Source organism: Lipophrys pholis (genome assembly GCF_963383615.2).
Source record: "Lipophrys pholis genome assembly, chromosome: 10".
NCBI classification, from domain to species: domain Eukaryota; kingdom Metazoa; phylum Chordata; class Actinopteri; order Blenniiformes; family Blenniidae; genus Lipophrys; species Lipophrys pholis.
In genome coordinates this window covers 3086054-3104382 of record NC_137640.1, presented here as the reverse complement: position 1 = coordinate 3104382, position 18329 = coordinate 3086054, and the positions used below count along the sequence as shown (strand labels likewise).

At 43.4% G+C, this 18329-nt stretch overlaps 1 protein-coding gene across 3 annotated transcripts in view; it reads right to left on the bottom strand.

Annotated features, from left to right (window-relative positions):
• Positions 1-890: 890 nt before the first annotated feature.
• The window catches only part of dspb (desmoplakin b), a 34452-nt gene continuing 17013 nt past the window's right edge, over positions 891-18329 (bottom strand). For 2 of the 3 annotated variants that reach the window (XM_080472923.1, XM_080472922.1), the window contains 10 exons: positions 17763-18250; positions 17502-17680; positions 16318-16456; positions 15141-15334; positions 13664-13826; positions 13475-13558; positions 13291-13398; positions 12217-12315; positions 9947-11764; positions 891-8590 (listed from right to left, as the gene is read on the bottom strand). In XM_080472923.1, the coding sequence (XP_080329049.1) occupies positions 1493-8590; positions 9947-11764; positions 12217-12315; positions 13291-13398; positions 13475-13558; positions 13664-13826; positions 15141-15334; positions 16318-16456; positions 17502-17680; positions 17763-18250 (10370 nt within the window). In that variant the 3' untranslated portion in view covers positions 891-1492. The remainder of the gene's footprint in view (positions 8591-9946; positions 11765-12216; positions 12316-13290; positions 13399-13474; positions 13559-13663; positions 13827-15140; positions 15335-16317; positions 16457-17501; positions 17681-17762; positions 18251-18329) is intronic. The other variant, XM_080472924.1, reaches the window with a different exon arrangement.

Genomic DNA, 18329 nt, shown 5'->3' with positions numbered 1-18329 from the left:
CTTTTCATTTTTTACGTTTTGTTAACTAATTTATTTGAACGCATTCATTTCACCTTTCAGTTCTATTTCATTCAGGTTAGGCGTTAAAGAGTGGTGAGATGTGCACAAGTGTGAGTAATCTGTGTTCTTGTTTTTCATATAAAAAGTTTAATAGCAAAACAAACCCCCCATGAACAGTTATAATTCTACAGAAGAGGAATAGAGCCACCTAATAAAAAACAAACATATGTATTTATATATATATATATATATATATCAGCTTTATAGCATTTAAATTAAGCACTCGTATCAGCAAGCAGCTAAAGGTTAGTACTTTTATTTGATCTTTAAAAAAAAGTAGTATTAATACAACCCTAGTTTAAAAGACACTTTGGGTTTATCACATCAGTAGAATGTTCCTTTGTAATGCAATGTCAAAAAGTGAAAAGGGATAGAATCAGACATCAATGTCATTATTATAGCTTAAAAATGTTCTCTTAATAAGTGATTTCCAATAGGTATTTTCATTTAAGCGCCCCCTGGTTGCCTGTAAGAAAGGCTGCAGATATCGTCTCTGGTTGCTTTGTAAAATTATTACAGTGAATTGAAACACCGTTCCGTAATTCCTCTTCCGTCCCCAAGAAGAACCATTCCAGATTTGGAAGCTCTAGGTTTACTGAATACATAATTATATAAGTAATTGTCTAAACTTGCTTCATCCATCAATGCCCATGTTTTATCAAAAAGTATTTATTGCATGAAAATCCGACCACTGTTGTTATGAAATAACCCAAAGTTTAATTTAGTTGTTCCACTTGAACAAAAGCTATGAGCAATAGCAACAACTTCCTGCCTTTGGTATGATAAACACTAGGTTATGAAATGTGAGTAAAAACAGTCATGAATCTTGGTGAGCAAATATAACTCAGGTTTTATTTTGAGATTATGAAAAACTTACAAAAACTGGAAGCATTTAGACCAAGACACCAACGGTTAACAACTGATTCAGTAAAAACTTGCTATGAAGCTATTGTAAGAATCCCTCCCCACAAAACCAGGCCCAGAAGACATTTTCAGTAATTTGTTTTTTTTTAACCATGGAAGTACATGAAACATGATTAATACTATACTATTGAGAAGTGACATTATATGCAGTTTTTTTTTTCCAAGTACATTTGAAGTATATGCATGCAAACAAATGCGGCAATCATTTTAACTCTCCTTTATAGACTCCGACAATCGCTTTAATTTCCACTCCAACACATTAAGATGGTTTCAGTTTGTTCTTGAGGAGACTTTCACAAACATATCTTGGCAGTGTTTCTCATCACAACCTTTTAAAAATGAAGCATTTCGAAGCGCAGCAGTACCAAAGCGTGAACCTAAATCTATGGAAAAGGCATAGGAAGTTAACCTTACTTTTATTCTTTTATTAATGCAAACATAGCGTAACACATTTTCCCAAGTTGTTTATAACAATGAAGACTTTGAGTTGTTTGTAAGAAAGGAGGATTTATTTGGTGGAACTGAAGGTGCTGAAGGTGCTAAGACTGTAGTGAGAGCTCAGTGAGGAGGGGGAGCCCAGGTCCAAACTGCTCCTGCGAGAGGATCGCCGGGACCCGCTCCTGGACCCAGTGGTGGATCCTGGCGCAGAGGCCATGTTGTATGGGCTGCTGATCCCTCTGGAGGACATGGATGACGCCTGAAGTATTCTCACCCCGGTGCTGTCCTCCACCATGCAGTTGTCCAGAGCGTCTTTGTAGGATATCCTCAGTTTGCTCTTGGGACACGTTAGGTTCTTTGCATGGTTTTTGATATCCTGGAGCTTCTGCGCCGATCTTCCATCCAGCCAACCCATTTTCAAGGCCTCTTCTATGCTTCTTCTGGTCCCCGCTTCTGGGTCATGGATCCCCCCTGTGGCAACCTGGTACTCCAAGAATCTCTGTCCTGCCTCATAGGGCAACCACATCTCCTTCATGGCCTCAGCCGCAGACATCTTCCTTCGGGTTTTTACATCCTCAAAGCCAAAAAAGGCTTTCTGAGCAGGCTTCAGCTTCGCAGCCATTTTCTCATCTATTATTCCCATGCGGGAAGCTTCTTGAATCCCGAGTCTCCGTCCATTTGTGGGGTCAACAATTCCTCCAGTGCACGCTTGGGCTTCAAGCAGTCTCTGGGCAGTGATAGAGTCCACCAAACCACGGTCTTGGGCCTCCATGATGGTTATTTTCTCCACCGTGTCCGTGTCAAAGATGGCACCCACAGGTTCCAGTTCACCGGTTGTTTCCGTTGGAGATGCCAGACTGATCGATACGCTTGAAATGTGCTTATAGCCATCAGGCACATCTTCCGCACTACTGCTACTGATTGTGGAACTCCTTTCTGAAATAGTTGTCATTTTTGTCGTGGTCATCTTAGTGAGGGTAGGTGACAGGGAGCGTGACACAACTGATGAAGAAGATGATGTAAATGACGAGGGATTCAAGGATCTTTCAACACTTGCTGTTTTTGAGGCTGAAGAGGGTTCTGAGGACTTAGATGAAGAGGATGTTTTTGAAGTTATTGTTGTTGTTGACATGACAGAAGACGTACCCGAGGCAGCCGATGGTCTTGAAATGGATGATGATGATGATGATGATGATGATGAGAGTGAAGCTGATGAGGCTGCTGAAGGTTTGGTCTTATTGCTGATGATGTCGGCAAACTGAGTGAGAGTCAGTTGTCGTGATCGGTACTGGTCGAAAATTGACTGATCGATGACTCGCTGTTCAAGCAGCTCGGAAATGTCAAACTCCCGCTTAGTTTTCTTGTCAATGATAACAAGCCGCACTGAACCATCCGGAGCAGTGATTGTAATCTCCTCCCATTCGCACTCCTGCTCAGACAGCTCTAAGTAGGTTTCCTTGTCAATATACCCTTTGTCATATGCTTCACGTACTGTCATTTCTTTATTGGTGTCTGGGTCCACAATTACCACTCTCCTCCTTCTTGTAGTGTTCTTCAGTGTTGACTCAAGCTTTTTCTTGTCCATGATAGGCAGAAGGATGAGACCAGTCTTCTTGTCTGTGATGCAACGTTTCTTAAGCTCCAAATAGCTTAGGTTTTCCTCTGTGTTAGGGTCAAAGAAACCTTTGGTGTCATCATTTGGATTACTCAGGATGTCATTCATTTCCTCATCAAAGTAACCTTTCTTGTAAGCAACATTTACATCAATGCGATGGTTGTGTTCAGGATCAATTAGACCACCGCTGGCAATCTGGGCCTCTAGTAGGCGAATGCCATGCCCCTTCTCCACAAGACCTTTCTCAATGGCCTGAAACAGGGAGATGACCTTGTTTGTACCTGGGAGTTTGTAACCAGTCACAGCCTTTTCTGCCGACAGCAAGCTGTCCTTAAACTCTGGTCCAAACAGCTTTTTATTGTAGGCATCGCCAACACTCAGATAGAGGTTGTTTATGGGATCGACCACAAATCCTGAGGCAGCCTGAGCCTCGAGCAGCTCAAGGGTAGTTCCAGGCCGCAACAGTCCATCTCTCATTGCCTGATAGATTGGTAACACCTTTTCATTGGCATCATCATAAACCCCTGCAATGCAGGTGGAACCTGTCAGGTAGATACGCAGACCCTCTTCGATGTCCTGACATTTCAGTTTACCTTCATACAGTTTGTCCAAATCAGATCGTTTCAGCAAGTTTGCATCTACTAGGTCGATGACAGAAACCTTACCCCTGAGCCCCTGGACAGTTAGTGGCTTTTTAGGTTCAGGGAGAAGCAAGAGGCCCGTACTTGGATCAGCTTTGCATTTCTTCTTTAAAGAGATGTATGTAGTTCCTTGTTGGGTGTCTGGGTCCATGTAACACTCAGGACCCTGACTCAAAGCCTCACATAGATCCTCATCGATGAGACCTCGATCCAAAGCAATGTTTCTGGGTAGGAATACGCCAAGGGCAGGGTCCAAAATGCCCCCCGCAGACTCCTGAGCTTGAAGTAGACACAAAGCTGAGTCTTTGTCAATTATTCCCTTTTTCAGGGCCTGGCCAACTGACAGAAGATTGGCACTATTTGAGTCTCTGTAGCCGATAGCAGCAGCTTCAGCTGCAAACAGTTGTGATTCATCCTTTTTATCCACAATTCCTTTGGCACGTGCTTCTTTTACAGTTAATTTCTCATTCGTCAAGGGGTTAATAATATTACCTGTTGCTGCCTGGGCAATCAGTAGCAAGTCAGCACTCTCAGATGACATTATGTTTTGCTTCTTTGCTTCTGCAAATGACATTTTCTTCAAAGGCCCAGCTGCCACACCAGCAATTGACCCTGTACCCTTCAGAAACACTTTTTTATCCACGGCCACGTCTTGCACTGTCTTTTGTCCATTCAGCAATTGTTTCAACGTTGATTTGTCAAGGACGCCACAGTCAAACAACTGTTGTGCTGTGACAGTTTTACGAACACCTTCAAAGATTATTTTAGAGGGGTCAAACTTCTCTGTGATTGGCAAAATTTGTAGGTCTGTACGGGGGTCTGTCTTGCATCTGTCCTTCAAATTCCCATAGCTAACATCACGTGCTATTTCTGGGTCAAAATAACAAGCAGGATTCCGGCTTAAAGCTCGACTGAGGTTTTCGTCCAACAGGTTGCGCTTTATAGCCATGTCTTTCGGCAGGAAGACACTGAGGTTTGGATCAATAATGCCCCCTGCAGACTCCTGAGCCTGTAGTAGACATAGCAAAGTTTTCTCATTTATTATTCCTTTCTTCATGGCCTCAAAAGCCGAAAGTAGCTTGGGTGAATTAGGGTCCCTAAAACCAACAGCAGCAGCTTCTGCTGTCAATAGTCTTTTGCGATCTTTAATATCAACCAGACCTTTGGCACATGCCTCGTCAACTGTCAGCTTCTGATCATTTTTGATGTCTATGATGTAACCTGTGGCAGCCTGCGCTTCGAGCATCAGATCCGCACTATCCTCTTGTAGAATATTTTGTTTTTTTGCTTCTGAGAGAGACACAATTCCATGAGTGCCAGCTGCTATCCCAGCAATAGGTCCAGTACCTTTCAGGAAGACCTTCTTCTCCTCAGACACCTGTGAAACAGTTTTCTCGCCCTTCACTAATTTATCAAATGTTGGCTTGTCAAGGACACCACAGTCAAACAACTGCTGTGCTGAGACTGGTTTGCGAACACCATCAAACATCATTTTGGAGGGGTCTTTCCTTTCAACAATCGGTAAAAGACTGAGGCCTGTTTGAGGCTCTGTTTTGCATCTTTTCTTCAGATCCCCATAGCTGACATCTCGGTCTGTGTCTGGATCAAGGTAACAGAGAGGATTCTGCTTTAATGCACGATTCAGATCGTCATCCAAAAGGTTACGCTTCATAGCTGTCTCTTTGGGAAGGAACACACTGACATTGGGATCAAGGATGCCCCCCGCTGACTCCTGGGCCTGCAACAGGCGTAGTGCAGTTTTCTTATCAATTAATCCTTTCCTCATCGCCTCAAACACAGAGAGAGGGTTACCTGTGTTGGGATCGCGGAAGCCCACAGCAGCAGATTCTGCTTTCAATAGCCTTTCTCTGTCTCTGGTATCAACCAATCCTCTTGCACATGCTTCCTCTACCGTCAGCTTTTGGTTGTATGTAGGATCGATAATATGACCTATGGCAACCTGGCCTTCCAGTAGAAGAATTGCACTCTCAGGAGTCATTAGCATCTGTTTCTTCGCGTCTGACAAAGGCATTTTCCCTGAAAGTCCAGCTGCCACACCAGCAATTGATCCTGTCCCCTTGAGGAATATCTTCTTTTCCTCAGACAACTGTGGGATGGATTTTTCCCCCTTCACTAGCTGATCGAATGTTGGCTTGTCAAGGACACCACAGTCCAACAGCTGCTGCGCTGACACCGGTTTGCGAACACCATCAAACATTAATTTGGAGGGGTCCTTCCTCTCAGTGATTGGCAAAAGATGCCAGCCTGTGTGAGATTCTGTTTTGCACCTTTTCTTCAAAGTCCCATAACTGACATCACGCTCCGTGTCTGGATCAAGGTAACACTGAGGACTCTGGTTCAATGCCCGACAGAGGTCGTCATCCAAAAGGTTACGCTTCATAGCTGTCTCTTTGGGAAGGAACACGCTGACATTGGGATCAAGGATGCCCCCCGCTGACTCCTGGGCCTGCAACAGGCGTAGTGCAGTCTTCTTATCAATCAATCCTTTCTTCATTGCCTCAAGCACAGAAAGGGGGTTACCTGTGTTGGGATCCCTGAAGCCCACTGCAGCAGATTCTGCTTTCAAAAGTTTATCACGATCCCTGTTGTCCACCACTCCTCTTGCACATGCTTCTTCTACTGTCAGCTTCTCATTGTTTGTGGGATCAATAATGTGACCTATGGCAACTTGGCCTTCCAAAAGAAGATCTGCACTTCCTGCAGGTATTAGCTTTTGTTTCTTGGCCTCAGATAAAGACATTTTTCCCATTGGTCCAGCTATTACACCAGCAACAGGTCCTGTCCCCTTTAACTGGGTCTTCTTTTCCTCAGACACCTGTGAGACAGTTTTCTCTCCTTTGATTAATTTGGTAAATGTTGGTTTGTCCAGGACTCCACAATCAAGCAGTTGCTTTGCTGTTACTGGCTTACGTACACCATCAAAGATCAGCTTAGAAGGATCTAGTTTCTCTGTGATCGGCAAAAGGAGCAGACCTGTATGAGGATCTACTTTGCATCTTTTCTTCAAATTCCCGTAGCTTATGCTACGTTCTGTTTCTGGGTCAAGATAACACTCAGGATTCTGGTTTAGAGCTTGTCGAAGGTTGTCATCAATAAGTTTTTTCTTTATAGCTGTGTCTTTGGGAAGGAAGACGCTGAGGTTGGGATCGAGAATGCCTCCAGCGGACTCCTGGGCCTGAAGCAAACGCAAAGCTGTTTTTTTGTCAATGACTCCTTTCTTCATGGCCTCAAACACAGACAGTGGCTTAGTTGCACTATGGTCTTTGTAGCCAACTGCAGCAGCCTCTGCTGCCAACAATTTATCCCGATCTTTAATATCGACCACCCCTTTGGCACATGCTTCATCTACAATCAACTTTTGATTGTTTTTGATATCAATGATGTGACCTGTGGCGGCCTGGGCTGCCAGTAGAAAATCTGCAATGTCCTCAGGCAGTAACATTTGTTTCTTAGCATCTGACAAAGACATTTTGCCTTGACTCCCAGCCAAAACTCCAGCAATAGGCCCAGTGCCCTTCAGCGGGATCTTCTTATCCTCAGACACCTCTGGAACAGATTTGTTTCCCCTTTCCAGATCAGAAAATGTTGGCTTGTCAAGGACACCGCAATCCAGCAGCTGTGTGGCTGCAACAGGTTTCCGAACACCATCAAAGATAAGTTTGGAGGGGTCTATTTTCTCAGGAACAGGAAGTAGCATAAGACCTGTGTGTGGCTCAAACTTGCATCTCCTCTTCAGTGATGTATAGGTTACCCTTTCGTCGTTTTCTGGGTCAAGGTACAGTTCAGGTTTCTGATTCAAAGCATGGAAGATGCCATCATCCATAAGACCTCTTTCAATGGCTGTGTCTTTGGGAAGAAACACACTGAATATAGGATCTAGAATGCCTCCCACAGACTCCTGAGCTTGCAACAGTCGCAGTGTTGTGTCTTTGTCAATCAATCCTTTCTTCATGGCCTGGAACACTGAAAGAGGTTTACTTGCACCAGGTCCACTGTATCCTACAGCTGCAGCCTCTGCAGCCAGCAGCCTATTCTTGTCCTTATAATCAACCACACCTTGATTACATGCCTCATCAACTGTCATTTTCTGGTCAGTTCTGGGGTCGATGATGTGACCTGTAGCAGCTTGAGCATCCAACAGTAAGTCAGCACAATCCGGTGGAAGAAGATTCTCGTTCTTGGCTTCGGTGAGAGTCAGTTTGCGAATAGGTGTAGTGAAAGGCCCTGTGCTTCTGGGACCTTCAATGAAAACCCCTGCTATGGGCCCTGTCCCTTTTAGAGGAACCTTTTTGTCTGTAGACACTCCAGGGACAGTTTTCTGTCCCTTCACAAGCTGGGTAAATGTTGGTTCATCCAAAACGCCACAGTCTAGTAACTGATTTGCTGTGACTGGTTTACGAACACCATCGAAAATGATAGTGGAAGCGTCCATGGCTGGAGGCTCTCTTGGTTTGCTTAGCTCAGTCGCCATGGTTTGTCTCGCAATGTTCACCTCTTCCATTTCTCTCTGGATGGATATCAGCTTACTCTTATATGATCCCTCAAGATCCCGGAGTTCCCTCATCAGCTTCTCCATTTCACTTTTCAAATAATCTCTTTCCTTTATCAGGCTGTCCTTGTCATTGTCGTATTGCTTAATGAGAGACTGTTTACCATCACACTGGTCCTTCCAGTAACTCGCATCCTTCTTTAGTCTGCCATTCTCATCCTCTAGTCGTTGTTTATCACGAAGTCCAGCATCTGAAGACAACTTGATGCGGGTGAGTTCCTCTTCCAATCTTATGCTGCTGTCTCTGTCCTTTACTGACATTTGCAGTTTCTGCAAAATAGAATCCCTCTCACTTAACATGTCATTGTACTGTGTCTGAAGGGACTGCATCGTGGCTTTCATCTGCAGGAGAATGGAAAATAGACAGGGAGAAATAAGATTAGCCATCTTATTAAAATACTGATAAATTAATGCACATTAAAAAAAAAAAAACATTTGCACTGCACAACCAAGCAAACAATCATTGAGACTGGTACATCCCGGAAGAATTCACACATACTTGCTCTTTTTGTCAAGAATCAATATATGAAGCATAGAACGAGTCCTTGTAAATCAAATGGTTTGGTTTTTGCTTTCTGTTGTGTTAGTGTGCAACTATTTGTGACTAAGCCAATGGCATAATTCAAATAGTAAAATTTAAAAACGAAAAGTTAACACTGATAATAAATGAAGCCATAAAGAACATAAAAGGCAAGTTTGTGAGTATTCTGCCAAAATTCCTTTAGATACACTCACCAACATATGCAGTGAACTGCTAAGTACAATCAGGGCAGGAAAAAACTGTCTTGCCAGACTGGGAAGGACCTGTATTGATTTTCTACTGGCTTCTACCATAAAGAGAGTGATCATATCTCAAAATGCTAGTCATATCATTGTCAAATCTTCCTTCCCAATCTAGAAGACAATTCTTTAGCACTGCAACAACAAAACAAACACAGCAGGTGCTTCAGAAAATGTTTTTCTTTAGAAATAGAGCAGACACAGTTTACATCCTGCAAACTGGTCAAACAGCACCAATGCATATCTCTTGATCTTTTTCATTCGCAAGATGACAAGTTTGTTTTTGGCAGGCGGCGTCAGAAACGTTACCACAGAGATAATTGGCTTGTGGCGGCCAAGTGTTCATAGCGACGCCACTTTTTTAATCCTTCAATTTCGGCTCTTTCTATCATTGTGAAGCAGAATTCAACAAACGTTGGATTGTTTGGCCACAAACAGTGGACCTGAGCTGGGTTTAGACAGTCGTGAGACAGGTTAGTTTTACCCTAGAAGATGTGTTGTTGCCATAGTAATCTAATGAATTGAATGCCTGCATCAGTGCTGTTTTACAATGCTTACACGATTGGAGACTACTAGAGATAAAACAGAGGTTTCATTGATGGCAGTGATCATTGTTGGCAAAAGGAGTGAAGAGGAAAAAGTAACCACAGTGCACATCGTTGCACAAAGTGGACAGGCAGAGAGGAATGCGTAACATTTGCATGCAAGTGACGAGATTATTCAAACACATACAGGCGTATGTGTTCAAATCAGAGTTATCGGGTGGGTTAGCTCTACAGGGGGAATCTAGAGGGCGTTCCAGCATGCAAGGCAAAGGTTTGTCTAAAGATGGTTGGTCGCTACATGAAGGATCAAATTTTTGACTCTGATTTGGAAAGATGAGAACAGTCCAGGGCTAAGAGCCAAACCTCCATGTACCTCTGTGGCTTGCTTTTGTATTTTCTCAGTCTCTTGCTTCAGTTTCTCCCGCTCAGTGGAGAGCTCTGACACTAGGTTGCGGTAGTCTGTGTTACTTCGCTCGCTGGCCTGCAGCTGCAGCCCCACGGCAGTAATCTGTGCCGACAGCTCATCGTCACTCCCCTGTTTGGCTCTCAGGAGTTCTTCTTTATCGTGCCGCGTTCTCCTCAGTTCTTCTTCCAGGCGCAGCGTCTCTTTGGTCTGTCTTTCTGTCGTCTCCTTCAGCCTTTCAAGCTCAACAGAGTTCTCATTCAGTGCCCTGCTCTTCTCCTCTATGGTTTTGTAGAGACTCTCATTCCTTAGGTTTGCCTCTTTGACCCGGAGCTGCTCCTGGAGTAGCTGTTGCTGCAGAGCGTGGAGCTCGCTGCCCAGCTGCGTAGTGCGCTCTTCAGAGGTCTTGTTCTTTCTGATGCTGTTCTGGAGCTCCTCCTGCAGCCTGAGATGCTCTTCTCTGCTTTTCTTCTCTGACATGCTGGCATGCTCATTGCTCTGATGTAGTGCAGTGATGGTTCTGGTGTGGTCTGACAGGGTCATGGTTGTAGTTTCCAACTCGGCTTCGACTTGCCGCCTTCTGGAGATTTCTTCTTGATTCGCCTTCCGCAGATTCTCCACCTGGCACTCGAGACTATCTCTCACTGACTGAAGATCCTTGACGCGTCCCTGCAATCCGCTCGCGTTTTGTTCTACTCTGTTTCGCTCCTTGCGCTCTCTCTCCAGCTCCAAGCGCACTGTCTGAAGTTCCTGGTCACACTCCCTCAGCTGGGTGATGGTCACGGAGGAATCGGTGAGCTTCACCTGCAGCTGGGCCACAGTTTGCTCAAGTACTCCCTGACCATCTTCTATGGTCTCCCGCCGCCGGGTCTCCTCCTCTAGACTGTGCTTGAGATAAGCTACCTGGTCGGCCTTCTCTTCAAGGGCCTTCAAGACCTGAGCCAGATCCTCTCTATGTTGGCTGCTTTCTTCATCCCTCTGGCTCATCAGTGACTCCACCTGACTTTCAAGCTCTCGCCTCCTGCGCCCCTCCTCTAAGATCACAGCCCGTTGACTTTGAGCCTCCTCCTCTGCCCTCTTTCTATGCTCCTCATCCTGGATCAAGGAGATCTTTAGCCTCCTGAGCTCTTCCTCCAGACTCCTCCTCTCTGCCTCCATCTTGTCATACTGTATGTGAAGCCCGGCAGTATCGTCTTCCCTCTGGGCCGCCAGTCTTTGGATGTCTGCGCGACTGACGTCGATCTGGGTTTCGTAGCTGACTTTAATGTTATTGATTTCCATACTGCATTGGCTCCTTACCTTTGCTATCTCCTTCTGTAGCTCCATCACCTTTGCTGCCTCCTCATCCAGCTGCCGCCGCAACTGTTCGATCTCACGGTCTTTACTTGCCACAGACTTCTCCACCTCCACCTTGGACCAGCTGACTGTCTCCAGCTCACTCTGCCTCTTATTCAGCACTGATTCATACTCCTGCCTCTGCTGAGTGTAGCGCTCCTCTGCCAGCTTCCTCTTAACCCTTTCTTCCTCCAACAAGTAGGTGAGGCGCGCCACTTCATCCTTCAGGTCCGCCAGCTGGCCCTGGGTGCTGTCGAGGCTGGCGTCGAAGTCCAGCGCCGCGTTTTGCTTCACCGCCTCCATTGACACCAGCTGGTCCTTCGACTGGGTCAGCTCCAGCTCGTAACGCGCGAGAGCGTTTTCCAGTGATTTGTTCTTAGCGTCACGTTCACTCATATCGTCCCTCAGCAGGCGGAGTTGTTCTTCCAGCATGTCAATCCGGGTGTTACGAATCTGGAAACGAGACAGAGCAGCAACGAAGGTGAAATAAGTCATTTTTGTGAGGCCAACTTTGGCTCAAACTGCTAACTTGTCAACAAAACATTCTCCTAACAACATAACAGCACCAATGCGTTTGGCTCTTAGTAGATATCGAACAACAAAAACCCCAAGTATTACACCAAATGTACCTAACTTATTTAGTGCATACGTTACATGACCAGTCACTTTGTGAAAAGCCCCATTAACTCACTCACACACCAATGGAAATGGCTGCCATGCAAGGTACCCTTTGACACATGGGCAGGGCAATATGGGAGATTAAACCGCCAACCTTGGTTTTAGAAGACGACCTGCTTTTAACTGTTTAACTCTTACTGACTTCTGAGAAATATACATTGGATATTTAGCTTCTTCTTCAAAAACAACACAAGAAATGGCAGCTAACATCAGCAGCATCAAAGTACCTTGAGCTCCTCCATGTTCTTCAGTAGCTCTCCCAGAAATCTGTAGTAGTCACCGGACTGAGTGAACAGCTCCAAGTAACGAGTCTGCAGCTGGACAGCCTGGAGCAGAGAAAAATTTAGATAAAAAAAAAAAAAAAAAAGAATGTGAATCCGTGGATTCCCATTCACAGACATCACAGACTTTCTTCACTTCTGGGCCTCATATGGGCTATGGGGACACATTACTGGCAGAAAACCTTGAGAAAGTGAATTTTGCATAATATGGGACCTTCAACATGTGGGCTGTAGAATGACTGGAAAAAAACCAGGCTTAACAAATCTTTCATCTGAGACATAAATCTCTTGTCTTGTAAATATATCTGTGAACCAAGTTTCCTCATGACAACTGAACTGGTAATACCAATTTGACTGACAGGATAAGGTTACAAGTCTAATTTGGTCTCTGTTTGACGAGAGAAAAAAGCAACAAGTGGTAATTACTGGTTACTGTTAATGACACAGTTTGGATAACATTATGTAAAAGATCTTAGAAAAATTAGGATTATTACTAAATTTGGCATTTGACAATTAATGTCAATAATAATACATTTCAAAGACAATAATACAATATGTTAGTACCAATAATAATATGAACATAGAGAAGAAAGAAAAGTGGTAAATAAATACAATATTAATATTATTAATACTCAACCATAACAATAATAATCATAATGATCAAAAATTACTCATCAATCATAATAATAGTGTATACAAAGCTGTTCAAACACAAATAGGGAGAAGCAACTTGCTTATCCAGCCCTACCCCTATTCTATCCTAATTATCTAAAATACAATAAAATAATCCATCTCTGAAACTAAACTACCATATCAGTGTCCTTAATATCACCCTTACTGGGCTTTAAATTAATCTTCCTCATATCTTTTGACAATATTGTCTTTATATAACCTTTTAAAATGCCTAGTATTTGTGCTGTGTTTGATTATTGTACATTATAGCCATGAAAGAGCTGATCCTTTCAAACCCAGAGGCTCCTTCATTATTGTAATAAAGTACATTTGAAACTGTTTTCTCACCTCTTGACTGAGATCCATTGCCGGGGATTTCAACATGGTCCTCTTAATGGGAATGTTGAGCAAAGTCTCCAGACCAGAGGCATAAGAGGAAAGGTCCGACTCGTAGTCCTGAGAAAAATAAACATGTGTGAAAGGCAGCAGTGAAAATGTGTTAATGCTCATTTTAACCTGTGGGCTCGTTTACCTTGACAGAAAGTCCACAGGCCTCCATGTCCTTCAGCGCGCTGTCCACTTCCACTCTCTTTGCCTTGATTTCTCCATTCAGAGTCTGAAGGAGGCAGAAAAGAAAAAAACCCGAAGCCGTGAGACGTCTTACAAGCGTGCAGGACACATACGCTCAAGACAACAAGGTGAATGAGTAGCAAGCGAGCACCTTCTGGTTTTCAATGTGGTCTATGAGGACTTGCAAGTTGTCGATCTTTGCGGCCTGCAGAGCGTCCTGCTTCTTCCGTGTGGCGTCGATCCAGTCTCCCAGGCTGGTGCTGGTCTGCTGGTAGCGCTGCAGCTGGGGAAGATACAGCTGCAGATCCTGGAGTCTGATCAAAACAAAGAATTCAAGAGACGAAACGGAGATCAAAGTTGTTTCTCTTTCATCCAAAGTTATAATCTAATAACGGTGGGAGGAGGAGAGCCGTCTCCTGTGGAAGATCCTTGTCTTTGTTATAAATTTATCGTAATTTTTTTTACACAATAATTTATCCTAGCCAATGGTTGGCTTCTCAAAAAAACAGTGTTCGAGTTTCTGTACTACAAAAGAAAAGCAGCAGTTTGAGGGAGGAAGATGCTCTAAAGTGCTCTAAAAGTACAGAAAAGGCACAGAGAACTTTCCTCAATCATCACTAATTTCTAGGAATGCAACAATAGCACAGTTTTAAAGGACAAGTACGAGTACTGACCTCTAACTACTTGCTGATACCGAGTACTTCTCTAAATTCTCTATTGTGTACCTGTGGGGGACATTCCTGATGCATGACCTCATCACGTAATACTCGCCAGGTTGTATTGGGGATCCAAATACTGGTATCGGTATCGGTGCACAAAGTACTAATGTCATAATCGTAATAAAAACGTCTCACAGCAACGTTATACAACGTAATAATCCAAAAATATTTAACTCAATGATATAAAACAAAAAGAAAACCAAGAAATAATAAATGTGGAGTTACTTCATGAGAAACTGAAACGTAGTGATTAAATACACTAAAGATTTCTAATTACTGCTATAAGTACTGTCGTAATGATTGCTTTTAAAAAATAGTTCTTCAATACAATTTTATCAACTACTTTGTAGTGTACTTATCAAAGTAATTTACTAGTACTGAAAATGAATACAGCTATGGTTACTTCTTTCAATGCCGTAAGAAAGAAGATACTTTAATAGTTACTTAAAATCAGACCCTGATAACAGTTTTACTGGTTACTGCTCTAAATACTGTAATTGTGGATTCACCTTATGAGAAACAGAAGTTACCACTTAAATACAGTTATACTTACCTCTTTAAAAATTTTAGCAGTAAAATAACTATACTAGTCATTGAAAAACAATACCTGATTACTGCTATAGTTCAGAGTTACTTCAATACTGTAGGAGTGAATTTACTTCACTAGTTACTGACAACTAGCCTATGATTACAGTCACAGTACTGCTTTGAATGACATAGCAGTGGAATTATTTTACTAGTAACCAAGAAAATAGTACTTTATTGCAGATTTAGTTACTAGCTACTACTTTGAATTGTAAGGGAGTTACTCTTCCCTGTGGCCAAAGGAAAAATATTGTTTGGACCATCAACCAATCGTTTAATATGCTGTTAATATAAAATGGGTTTGCGTGAGAGACAGGAACATGCCTGGTGTCGATCTGTCCCTGAAGACGTCTCCAGCGGTCCGACAGCAAGCCCACGTCCTCCGAGTACTTGGACAGCATCAGGTCACACCTGTGGAAAGGTGCCTCCACCTGGCTGTTCCAGTGGCTGGCGTTGGCGAGCGCCGCCTCCATGGAGGCCAGGACGTCCTTCTTCTGGTCCAACTCCACCGTGACATTCTGCACGTCAACAACAGCACAGTCAGAGCTGCATGGTGAGCACACACACACACACACACACACACACACACACATACACACACACACACACGTACACATGCACACACGCGCACACACACACGTACACACACACGCACACACACACACTCACACACTCTCTTTTATGAAGTGAGAACCTGAGATAGCGTGAACATTAATCTTAAAAGCTCAAATCACACGATAACGTTTCACGCCACAAGGTGGCACTGTCTGTTGTTTATGAAATGAAACCACACGCATGTGCACGCAGAGAGCAATACACAACAAATCTAACAATGGGAGTCAACGTACATTTTTATGGACAGACGACCAAGTACAATTGTTATTACGGTGACTGTCAAAATAAAAGTACCAAGTCCCAAGAGAATATGGACTGGGAGTCATGACACTCTGGAGGAAACATTGTTCTTATCGTCAATCTACTGAGCATGTGCAGTAGTATTTACTACGGCTGAAGCAGCGTTTCCTCTGTCTCCACGACAATGGCGCGCGAGTATTTTCAAAAAGTTCCACCTTGAAAGCCTCACCTCAGTTGCTCTGAGCACCACTGCCATGTAAACAAAACCCCCAAAATGCAACAAAAGTTAGCGTTTTCACTTGAGATCATTGCCGTGTAAACGCGCTCTAAATACACGGACAGATAGAAGCGGAACATTTTGTAAATCTGTGAACATTACGTGCTTAACTTGGTAACATTTCCAGGCAGACTAACAAACAGTAATACCACGGATGACCTGTGGGGGGCAGTGTTGTGTCGCATAGCTCATGTAAGAGAAGAGAAAGGAACAAAGAAGACAATAGTGGATGTATAATAATGTAATAATGCAATACTGGAGTTACTCTATAAGTAAAGATTAGTACTTGAGTACAGTCAGAGTTGCTATTAACTGTTTTAAATATTGGTTCAATGTTTGAGGTGAACGGTGAACCGTCGTGTAAAATACCTTGAGGGCCAGCATGTATTCCTCCACCTCGTCGGGGGACAGCGAGGTCGTCTCCTTCTCCGTCAGCCTCGCTTCATGAACTTTCACAATGTCCTCCGCCCGTGCCATGCTCTCCAGCACGTCCCTGAGAGCCTGCAGCCTGAGATTAAAAGCAAACAAACAAACCAAAAAGCTAAACTTACACAAAATTGATTTTACAATAACCATGTGATAAGTGTGGGTTTAGTCTTGCGTGAGTAAAGTGATAAATCTGAGAAAGAGTGCAAAGTACTAACAGTCAACTACTTCCCGACATGAGTTCTTTTTAAATGCCAAATATGGATGTAAATAAATAAGTTTTACTTCTTCCTATCCCTTTTCAGGCATGTTAACCCTGATATATGTGTTGTACAGAGAATTATGTATGTCTATATAGGTATGTGTATTCTTGGGTACAGATTATTATATACCGTGTATATATATATATATATATATATATATATATATATATATATATAGGTATTTTTCTTGTGTTGTCGTGTTTGGAATTAATTAACAATGAATTAACAGGATATGTGTTATTTACGGATATCAATAGTATAAAAATGTATATTGCATTAACTAAACATGATATGTTATTATAATTGTGTATTTTAAAGAAGAGGCAATTGTTGCATATTAAGTTTGTCTTTTTGTACTTTTTGGTTCTTTTTCGTAAAATATCAAATATGATCAAGGAAAGTAACTTTTAAGAAATATTTATTAGAATCTTTATGTTTTTATGTTCCACGTATAGACCAAACTGTTTATCCATCCAGTAAATTTAGAAGAAAATACAACAAAATCTTCCAGTTCCTTTGTTACTAAATAGACTAAACGAAATAGATTTAATGTTTACATGATTTTAAGAGGTATAGGTGCAGAAAATAGAGATTTATACTTTTTTCCATGATAATTTACACAAATGTTAAGGCTGCATTCCAGGTTCTGAGTCTATAAGCAGGTATAAGAACAGACAGCATTTAATAATGAAAACTAGCCTGCATAGAGCTCTTTTTAAATATATAAAAAGCATACAAACTGTACAATTAAACCAATTTAACTACAGTGAATAAATGTATTTATGTATTTGCCTTCATGATTCTTGGAGTGTCACTGGATGTGAGCTCCGTCGGGTTTGATCTGAGCGTGTTGGCGTTTCGTACCGTTGTATGTACACGGCCGAGCTGCTGTCCATGCTGCCCAGTCGTTGGTCGATCACCTCGAGCTCAGCGCGGAGGAACTGGGCTTTATCCGAATCGTTCATGCCCTCCAGTTCCTTCAAGACGCGCTCCCTCAGCCGCAGGTACTCCTGGCGCGTGGAGTCGATGGTCTGCTGCACCGTCTGCGTGGAGGAAACACCGTTTGTACAGCGGGAACAGTGTTGTTGTCTTTGTTGGCTTCATTGTTTGAGTTTGTGCGTCTACCTCGAGCTGGGTGATGCGCATGCCGCAGTCTCGCAACGAGTCCTCGCCGATGCAGATGTGGACGTGCTGACTCAGCATGCCCTCGGCGGCCTCCAGCCTCAGCCTGAGCGAGTGCAGCTCCGACAGGCTGGTGGAGGACACCACCACCTTCCTCTTCAAGGGCTCCGACTTCTGCACTTTCACCACTTCCCTCTTAACCTCCTTCTTCTTCTCAGACACTTTCTTGGCCTCTGCCTTTCGCCTCTCCTCTTCCAGCCGTCGTCTTTCTTCTTCCAGCCTCAGTCTCTCCGCCTCGGCCCACCTGAGCCTCTGCTCCTCTTCCTCCTGCTGCTGCTGTATCAGTAACAGCTGCTGCTGCTGATCCTGCTGCTGCTGCTGTATCAGGAACAGCTGCTGCTGATCCTGCTGCTGCTGCTGTATCAGGAACAGCTGCTGCTGCGGCTGCTGCGGCTCGGATTCTTGCACCTCGATCTGCTCCTGACGAGCAACTGTGGAGGAAAAAAAAATGTTTCTATTAATCGAAAAAAACTGAATCATATAACAGGTTTACTTTCATATATGAGTGAT